Here is an 8,455-nt window from a genome sequence, read left to right on the forward strand (position 1 = left end):
TCCGCCTCCCAGGTTCAAGTGATTCTCCTGCCTCAGCCTCTCGAGCAGCTGGGACTACAGGCACACGCCACCATGCCCAGCTAATTTTTGTATTTTTAGTAGAGACGGGGTTTTACCATATTGGCCAGGCTGGTCTTGAACTCCTGACCTCGTGATCTACCCGCCTCAGCCTCCCAAAGTGCTGGGATTACAGGCACAAGCCACCACGCCTGGCCAAACGTTTTCTTTATAGGACCAGAAAGTAAATATTTTTGGCTTTGTAGACCACGATGGTCTCTGTCACAACTACTAACTCTGCCTTAGCGTGAAACTAGCCTCAGATAATATGTAAACAAGTGGGTGTGCTTGTGTTTCAATAAAACTTTATTTACAAAAACAGCTGGTGGACTATAGTTTTCCCCGCCCGTGAACTAGAAGAACCTCTGCTTTTCTGCTTTTTGGCATTTTTTTTCCCCCTGTGTTGTGTTCTGCTTTATTTAAGATGTAAATTAACATTGGCTAACTTCTTTCTGATAAAAAATTATTAAAACTACATATTAGTATTGAAGCTTTAAAAATTTAGCAGGAATTACTATTCTGTTGATCCTGTAAAATTTAAAAAATTTGACTAAGCACTCCCCAACTCTGTGCCCTGAAATAAGATGGTAAAACTGAAATAGGTCATTTGCTGTCTTCCCCCCTCCAAAATATAGCTTGGTTGTAGCTGATTTATTACCTTTTATTTACCTATTTTCATAACAATTTGCTTTTACTTTTTCAGTCTCGGAGAAATCTATGTGAAGAGGCTTTGTTAAAAATTAAAGGTGTTATTAGCTTTACTTTTCAAATGGCTGTTCAAAGGTGTGTGGTGCGAATCCGTTCAGATTTGAAAGCTGAGGTAAGTATTTTAAAAGGCTGAATATGTTTGAGATTACAGGTAAACAAATCAATTTCAAAATTGTTTCTTTTTATCTTGGCTTAGGCTTTGGCATCAGCAATAGCGTCAACCAAGGTTATGAAAGCTCAGCAAGTTGTGAAAAGTGAAAGTGGAGAAGAGGTAAAAGTTGTATTTAATTTTCTTTTTTTTTTTTTTTGAGACGGAGTCTCGCTCTGTCGCCCAGGCTGGAGTGCAGTGGCGCAATCTCGGCTCACTGCAAGCTCCGCCTCCCGGGTTCACGCCATTCTCCTGCCTCAGCCTCTCCGAGTAGCTGGGACTACAGGCGCCCGCCACCACGCCCGGCTAATTTTTTTGTATTTTTAGTAGAAATGGGGTTTCACCGTGGTCTCGATCTCCTGACCTTGTGATCCGCCCGCCTCGGCCTCCCAAAGTGCTGGGATTACAAGCGTGAGCCACCGCGCCCGGCCGTATTTAATTTTCTTTATATCTAACTCACTCTCAATTATTTTTTATGGCTAGCAGATTGCCAGTATTTCTAAATTAATAGTGCCAAGTATGTAAGGATGTGCTGTTTCTTGGTTAACAGTTAACTGTTTTAGAAATATAGAGAGATCTTTTGTGGATATCAGAGTCTGCTCTTGCTGATTTTACATGGAAATAAAGGATATGTGTCTTCCTTGCATTTATTTTTAAATACTTTCTTCCTAACCTTAACTAATCTTGACAATCCAAAAAATAAAGGTGTAACCACTGGGCAAGTAAATAGGGTGAAAATCCTTGTCTGTTGCTACTCTTTTCACTAGCTTTGTGAAACAAATATGCCTTGAGCTCATTTGGGTTCCCATCTCATAGATGGGAGGTTCCATGGCTATCCAGTGGCCTACAGTGGCTAGACACTTGCTTTAGTCATTATTACACAGAGAGAGGTTGCTCATTTACTCCTAGAATTTCAGCAGATCAACTTCTGAGTTCTTATTTGTACTCTGCTTACTCCTTTCTGTATTGACACAGTGCTCAGCAATTGGGCCTACTGTCATGTAAGAGGAAAATTTACCCTGAGAATAACCACGGTAATTAGAATAAGGAGTAAAGTTGATTTTGTAATAACTCAGTATTTTCTGTATCAGATGTTGGTCCCATTCCAAGATACTCCTGTGGAAGTAGAACAGAACACAGAACTACCTGACTACCTGCCTGAGGATGAGAGTCCCACAAAGGAACAGGACAAAGCGGTGTCCCGGGTCGGCTCACACCCAGAAGGTGGAGCTAGCTGGCTTAGCACAGCTGCAAACTTTTTATCCAGATCATTTTATTGGTGACTTCACTTTTGGGCTCAAGGACTGTGTGAACCAACAAGGGGCCAGTTTTCCATTGTTGTGGTGAACTGTCAAGTGCAATTTGCAATAAGTTATCATGAAAAGTTTTTAGATTACATGATCGCATATGCTGCATTTCACATTTTATTGGACATTTTACCCCACTGAGTGGTAAAAAGGACAGAGGCTACAGATGGAGTTGCTTTGTTTATGAAAGTATTTTGGTTTTGTTTTCTTTCATTTAATTGCCTCATATTTAAAAACCATGGGTCCACTGTTAAAACCACATGTGTATGTGCAGCTTTACATTTTATTTTACATGAAGCATGTGATTAGGAAAACTCACTTTCTTCTCAAGCCTCAGGACCTACCTGAAGAGAAGTTTTCTTGTAGCTCAAGTTGTGCATGAATTACTGAATATTTTACTGTGCTTTTCTTCATGAAGGGTACATGTTTTGTACTCTTCACTGAAAGCTGAAAACATTTCTTGTTACCCTCTTTTGTGCCTTTTTATTTTGCCAACCGTGTTTATAGAAAGGACATTACTAATGACATTTTGCAAATTAAAAACATTCATTTGAACATAGTAGTCACCTAGAAAAACAACTCTACAAAAATTTTGCAGCCTTATTCATTATAATTTTAATAAAATTAACACAAAATCAGTCAAGAAGGAAACATGTATATTAGTGAAGTGTTTTTGGAGACTATTTGAATGTGACCAAATGTGGTTCTAGTTGACTTCTTTTCACTTTGGCTTATATCAGTTCTTGAGAGTTAATGTGATCATGATATTGCAAACAACTGTAAATGGTCTCTAGGCCTTACTTTGTGATCATACGTTATCTCCCGCTAGAAAAAAATAATGGTAGTAAAGAACTGACACACTGAAAATAAGAAAACAAAAATCAAATGCCTATAATACCATAATGCCACCTTGGTATAGAGTCTAACTTTAAAACATGAATTGCTCGACAGAATTCTATTCAGTAGGTGTTTCTTTGTATTGCCTTTTGTGAATTTATTATGAAAATGCTGCAGTTGTGTTAAATGAAAAAGACCCAAATTACTGCTTATGAAGAAATAAAGCCAGCATTGATTACTTAATCTTGTTTCTCATGTCCAGCCAGAAAAATAGAACTTCAGTGAAGGTAAGATAAATAAACACATACACATAATGTTTTTTTGGTAGATAAGTGCTAATTACATATATGTAATGCTTTATTAAATTTCTGAAATATTTGGTGACTAAAATTTTCTTTTTGGAAATTAATAAGTCCAGATACATATTAATGTTGATATGACTAAAAACAAATAGGAAGAAATTGAAATTTCTTTTCATCAACATGTAGAGCTGCTATTTTACTATTTGGGGAATATGATGTAAAAATTGGACCCCGAAGGGTTTCCTTGTGTTTTCATTGTAAAATACCATCATCAGTGAGAGTCTTGAGTTCACTAACATTGTCACCTTCTGGAGAGAGAGTTATTGGGGGCATTGAGGATGATATTTTTTTTTCATGTGTTTGGTTTCTGATTCAAGTGACACGCACAAACTGAAAACAACAACAACAACAACAACAACTGTCAGGGCACCCGTTGCTCTAAATGCATAATATAACTTGCTGCCAGAACCAGATGTGTTGAAAAAAGAAAATAAAACCACCTTCTTTCTATAGCCATTAAAGCAAAGTTTACTGTTCTAACAAATTTGTATTTTATTTTGCATTGCCACACATCTGCTTATTTAAAAACTACATCCCTTTGGTAGTGATGTTTCAGGACAAGTAGGTATTACAGCTTGATGTTTGTGTGTTCTAATTCTAAGAGTTCTTTATTCCAGATCATATAGAGTAGTTAAGGCAACTGTAACAGCATTTTTTGAAATACATTGTAAAATAAATAAAAGGTAACATAATTAAAATTGAGTGGATATTATATACTTGTGGTATAAGTATTGATTATTTATTTTTAAATTTTATTGTTAAGTTCTGGGATACATGTGCAGAGTGTATCATAGGTATACATGCGCCATGGTGGTTTGCTGTACCTATCAACCCATCATCTAGGTTTTAAGCCCTGCATACATTAGGTATTTTTCCTAATGCTCTCCCTCCCCTTCCCCCCGCCCCCTGACAGGCCTTGGTGTGTGATGTTTCCCTATGTTGATTACTCTTAAGTCTGTTTGTACACACATTGCCTAGCACACTTTCCCAGTTCCCTGCAGTTGTGCTACCTGACTAATTCCCATGCATCTTCCATTCATTTCCTTCCTGACACCACACCTGCCTCTCCCCAGATTGGATCGCTGCTCCTGTGCATATACTCATTGTAGCATCTATCACATTATATCAAAATTGCATATTTACCAGTGTCTCTCTCCTATTAAGCTCTCTGAGAAGAGAATCTTTTTTAAGTTTTGTTTTGCATTGACACATAATATTTGTGCATATTTATGGGGTACAATAATGATGCGAGTCTTCACATTAACCTTGTAGCTATGCCTGACTTACAGTAAATGCTCAGATATTTTTTTAGGGGGAGTGAGCAAAGTTTTTTTAAAAATCAGTAAAACATACTTGTTGGGAAAAAGGAAAAATGTTATATGTATTTTTTCTGGGCATGCTTATTTCTGACTTATCAATATTTAACAAATTTCAGCCAGGTACAGTGGCTCATGCCTGTAATCTCAGCGTTTTGGGAGGCCAAGGTGGGAGGATTGCTTGAGCCCAGGAGTTTGAGACCAGCCTGGGGAACATGTGAAACCCTGACTGTACAAAAAAAGAAAAAAAATTAGCTAGCTGTGGTGGCAAGTGCCTGTAGTCCCAGCTACTTGGGAGTCTGAGGTGGGAGGATTGATTGGGCCTGGAAGATTGAGGCTGCAGTGAGCCGAGATAATGCCACTGCACTCCAGCCTGGATGACACAGCGAGATCCTATCTCAAAAAAAAAAAAAAAGCAAGTGTCTCAAATGGCTTCATTTATTTTGTCATTTGGTTTTTATTTTTAAAAAATGGGAGGGGGTATAATATTTGCTCCATTGAATGGAGCTAGAATTATCCTGATTCTTACAGAATTTTTACAGGAGAATATGATATATATAAAATAATGGTTTTGATTTTCTGTTTTATAACTCATGAGCTGTGTGATTCTAGGCAATATTTTAATCTCTAAACTGGAGGTTTATTTAATCTCTAAATTGGAGGTTTATTAAAATGGAGATGATTCCTCTGCCTCATGGGGCCATTATTAGGATCCAGTGAGAGATGAGTGCTTTGAAAACTAAAAATTTACTAGTGTGCAATGGATTTATTGTTACTGGAAGTTTCTCAAGTGGTAACCTTTTTTTTTTTTTTCAAGACAGTCTTGTTCTGTCGCCCAGGCTGGAGTGCAGTGGTGCGATTTTGGCTCACTGCAACCTCCGCCTCCAGGGTTCAAGCAATTCTCATGGCTTAGCCTCCCCAGTAGCTGGGATTACAGGCACCTGCCACCAAGCCTGGCTATTTTTGTATTTTTAGTAGAGACAGGGTTTCACCCTGTTGGCCAGGCTAGTCTTCAACTTCTCACCTCAAGTGATTTGCCCTCCTCGCCCTTCCAAAGCGCTGGGATTACAGATGTGCGCTACCGCGCCTGGCCTTCAAGTGATACACTATCCTAATCATGCTTTATCTGACTCCTCATCTTCCCGTCTTCCCACATCCAATCAGAGAGTTTTTGTTTTTTTGGGGTTGTTTGTTTTTAGGCTTAGTCATCTGCTCTTTGATTTTTATCTAAATTTTCTCCCTTGGATAATTCATTTATTGTCAGGATTTTAATTACCTTTTTGTAGATAATTTCTAAACCTCCACTGTACTGTCAACTTTGATTGCTCTTTTTTTCCTTTGCAATACCTATCAAATGTAAAGTCTGAATTTTAATTTTTATTAGAACTGAGCTCCTGGTGGGCATGCAATAAGTTTTAACAAAAATGAATTCTCTGCCAGGCACTATACTAATGCTTTACAAATATTTATTCACTGAACCCTAAACCACTATGAGGTAGGTACTCTTAAATCACAGTTTTACAGATGGGGAAAAACGAGACAGAGATTAAGTAACTCAGGGCCAGGTTATGGACCTAGTAAGTGGGGAAGCCAGGACTAAAACCTGGGCATTCTGGCTCCTGAGTCTCTACACCCCCAGGAGGCAGCCTGCATCTTGTGTTCCTCTACTGTGCCTTTCCAGATCTACCACCACCCTTCTAGTCCAGACCCTTTGGTTTGTATCTGGTCTGGTGACTTAATTCAGATACCCGTTAGCAGTCAGAAACTCAGTGTCTGGAGACCAGAAAAGTTAGGTACATGAAAGCAATAAGCCTAGTCAGGCAACAGCACAGGAAAACACACAGAAAGCACTTGTTTAAAGGAAACCACATTATCCTCATATGGGCGGTTGGCTTTGAGAATGCACAGCTTTTGGACTTTATGGCTCTTCCAGACCCATCAGACACTACCAGAGCCACATAAGATATGTCTGTCGGCCAGAAATAAGCTACTCTTCCTCCTAGAATGGCCCATTCTGTTATATCAGTTTAATCTTAATAGTACTTTCATCATTTTCAGCTCTAATGTCAACAAAGGCCTATGGACTGAAGTTTAGACTGCTTTGTGCAGCATCAAAATAGTCGCCAGCCCAGCCTTTCACAGTTTTGCCAGGATTGGTTCAGACTATGAAAGGCACAGTTGTAGATCTCATTGTTAGAATAACAATCTGCTTTATTTAGCCTTGCCTATTATAGCATAAATATTCTGTATTCATCCTACCCTCTAGATCTTTTTTGTAATCTTTTCGGGAATTTCCTCCTTTATACTCTCATCTTTAAAATATTATGAAAATAAACTCAATATATTACAGAAATGCATAAGAAAGCACAAACCACCTGTCATGTCACAACATAGACAGTCTAGGTAACTGTGAACATCTTTTCATTTATCTTTCTACAATTTTTTTTACATTGGCAACTTTTTCAAAATAGGCATCCAGAACTGGGTGTGGTGGCATGTACCTGTAGTCCGAGCTACTCAGATGGGTGATGCGTGGTTGCTTGAGTACAGGAGTTCAAGTTTAGCCTGAGCAACATGGTAAGACTCCATCTCATGAAAATAGGCATCCAGGGCTGGGCGTGGTGGCTCACACTTGTCATTCCAGTACTTTGGGAGACCGAAGTGGGCAGATCACCTGAGTGCAGGAGTTCGAGACCAGCCTGACTAACATAGTAAAACTCCATCTCTACTACAGATACAAAATTAGCCAGGCATGGTGGCACATGCCTGTAATACCAGCTATTGGGAGGCTGAGGCAGGAGAATTGCTTGAACCCAGCAGGGCGGAGGTTGCAGTAAGCCGAGATTGTGCCATTGCATTCCAGCCTGGGCAACAAGAGTGAAACTCCGTCTCAAAAAAAAAAAAAAAAAAAGGCATCCAGTGGAAAGTCCTGCTTCTCTTCTTCTTTTGAACCTTAGTTATTGGTTCCTCTAACCAGGGACAGCCATTTTTACTAATTTTATATGCCCATCAGAAATATTCTACAAATTTACCAACTTTTTCATATTTTTTTTCCACGCAAATGGTAGTGTGATATCCTGCACCTACTTTTTTCACTTAAAGTGAATCTTAGAAGTTACTGTATATTCATGTATAAAGCAGCTTCTTTTACAGCTTCAAAGTATTATACTGTATTAATGTTCCATGATTTATTTAGTGCTTTGTAATCTTTTGCTCTTAAAAAAATAGTGCTATATAAGTATAGCTGTAGGAAGGATTCCTAGACGTGGAAATGGGCCAAAGGCTAGGTTTTTAATTTTGATAGTTCTTGCCTCCTTAGAGAGTATTCCAGCAAGGTGTGAGAGTGGTTCCCCTCAACTTCTCACTGTGTTATCCTATGTTGGCCAGGCTGGTCTCAAAATTCCTGACCTTAGGTGATCTACCCACCTCGGACTCCCAAAGTGCTGGGATTGTAGGTGGGAGTCATTGCGCCCAGCCTTAATAACTTTTAACATTACTTGAGCACTTATTATATCCCACGCTATCTATTGGACCTTTACTTGTGTTCTCCTTTAATTATCACAGTGGTCCAGTGAGCTGGGCTTTTTCTTACCCATTTTACACAGGAAACTAAAGCTTAGAAACAAAGTAACTGGTCTACGGTCATATCACCCTAAACGTGCCCGATCTCGTCTGAAAGAAAATAACTGGTCTTAAATACACTTGAAAACTAATCAGTGG

At 38.8% G+C, this 8,455-nt stretch overlaps 1 protein-coding gene across 6 annotated transcripts in view; it reads left to right on the plus strand.

The window, feature by feature from the left end:
- The window catches only part of ARMC1 (armadillo repeat containing 1), a 31,729-nt gene extending 27,598 nt beyond the window's left edge, over nucleotides 1–4,131 (plus strand). For all 6 annotated transcript variants that reach the window (XM_003268354.2, XM_030795141.1, XM_012496125.2 and 3 more), the window contains 3 exons: nucleotides 761–877; nucleotides 962–1,036; nucleotides 2,005–4,131. In XM_003268354.2, coding sequence (XP_003268402.1) covers nucleotides 761–877; nucleotides 962–1,036; nucleotides 2,005–2,196 — 384 coding nt within the window. In that variant the 3' untranslated portion in view covers nucleotides 2,197–4,131. The remainder of the gene's footprint in view (nucleotides 1–760; nucleotides 878–961; nucleotides 1,037–2,004) is intronic.
- The last annotated feature ends 4,324 nt before the right edge of the window (nucleotides 4,132–8,455 follow it).

The sequence above is a fragment of the Nomascus leucogenys genome, chromosome 16, assembly GCF_006542625.1.
Source record: "Nomascus leucogenys isolate Asia chromosome 16, Asia_NLE_v1, whole genome shotgun sequence".
Taxonomy (NCBI): domain Eukaryota; kingdom Metazoa; phylum Chordata; class Mammalia; order Primates; family Hylobatidae; genus Nomascus; species Nomascus leucogenys.